Consider the following 1,562-nt stretch of genomic DNA (forward strand, 5'->3'; position numbering starts at 1 on the left):
GGATGATGGGAGAAAGGCGAGAAGGGATGGACGGGCAGTCGTCTGGGTGTTTGGTTCCTTTCCATCCAGACTGGCTTTGAAAGGCTGCATGTGGACCGGAATCCTTGCTTAGCCCAATTCTCTCCCCCTGCACTTTGTTCTCCCCAGAACCCCCTCCCCTAGTCCTAACTTTCCATTTCTTCCTCTCTACCCCCAGCCAAGCTTCCCAAGCTCAGAGCCAGTGATCCACCTGCTTGTCATGAAAAATAAATGAGATCATCTATGTGTGAGTCTTTTCAAATTTGTCACGGGAGCCTCACCTCCCACTAGAAGGGTGGCCAGAAGACAGCTGGTCTCCAGAGGTGTGGCCCTGGCCCAGCAGGGCCTGGTTCCCTCTTCCCCAGCTCTCCTCCAGTGGACAGGCTGACACCCGCTTCTAGCCTTCCTTGCTCCTGTAGCCCACCACCCAGATTGAGGGCATGAACTATTGGTGAAGTATGGCAGGGGTGGTTAGAGAAGGGGTACTTCTAGGTTTAGCGCTGGCTCTGACGTTTTCTTTGGGCTCCCTGAGCTTCGTTGTCTTCGTTGGTCAAAGAGGTGAGCCCATGAGGTCGAGTTTATGAGTGAATGACGGTGCCTGACGTACCAAGAATTCAAATGTTAGTGTTTATTTAAAGTCTGTGGTAGATATATAATAAAGTCTTTATTTTTTTAAGTTAAAGTCTTTACTAACTCCCCTAACCTGAAAATGATCACTGGTATTCAATCTGTTATTTTCCCCGTTTTCTATGTACACAGTATTAATTGCATAAAGGTCTTGCACTGCTCTGCCTGTAGCATTTTATACTGACTATACCAGAGACTCATTTTGTGCCAGTGTGCATACATAGAGCAGCTTCATTCATTAACAGCTACCCATTGTTTCATGCCATTTGGGTGACCAATTTTGAGCTACTAAAAGTTGTTGAGATGGCAAATGTTATGTTACCTACATATTTGAAGTCTTGAGAATTAACTTTCTGATCATAGATTGAGCTATAATAAGCTTACTTCGTACTCAAGGGGAAAAAATCTAACAAAAGTCTAACTAAAACCCTAATCCAGTGTCAATGAATCAATTCTGACTCAAAAAGCCCTTGTGAGACGGGCGGAGTACTGCCCGTAGGATTTCCAAGACTGTAATATTTGCAGAAGCCGATTGCCCCATCTTTCTCTTCCGGGAGCAGCTGGTGGGCTGCAACTGCCAACTGGTCAGCTAGCAGCCAAGTTCTTTCACCACTACATCACCAAGACTCCTAAATTTCTTAAGTGCCTGTTATTTTAGGAACTTTTCTAAACCCTAGGGACACAATAGTAAAGGAGACAGGCCTTCATGGGGCTTAGAAGACTTGGGCATGGGGCAACTGGCAAATAGATAAAGGGAGTTGTTACAAGCGTTGTTATTGCAGGAATGAAAGGCTGAGAGAGATGGGGGTGGGGTGGTAGAATTTAAGAATATGGTAATCAGGGAAGGTTTCTCTGTAGAAGTAACATTTAAAATCTAGAGATTATGAATCTATTAACCGTGCAATGAGGACAGCGAG

At 45.2% G+C, this 1,562-nt stretch overlaps 1 protein-coding gene across 1 annotated transcript in view; it reads left to right on the plus strand.

The window, feature by feature from the left end:
- The window catches only part of CUNH10orf95 (chromosome unknown C10orf95 homolog), a 1,315-nt gene extending 896 nt beyond the window's left edge, over positions 1-419 (plus strand). Inside the window, exon 2 of the mRNA XM_030886018.1 lies at positions 384-419. Coding sequence (XP_030741878.1) covers positions 384-419 — 36 coding nt within the window. The remainder of the gene's footprint in view (positions 1-383) is intronic.
- Positions 420-1,562: the final 1,143 nt, after the last annotated feature.

Source organism: Echinops telfairi, unplaced genomic scaffold (assembly GCF_000313985.2).
Source record: "Echinops telfairi isolate 266 unplaced genomic scaffold, ASM31398v2 ScPeMD7_70;HRSCAF=299, whole genome shotgun sequence".
In the NCBI taxonomy this organism is placed as follows: Eukaryota; Metazoa; Chordata; class Mammalia; order Afrosoricida; family Tenrecidae; genus Echinops; species Echinops telfairi.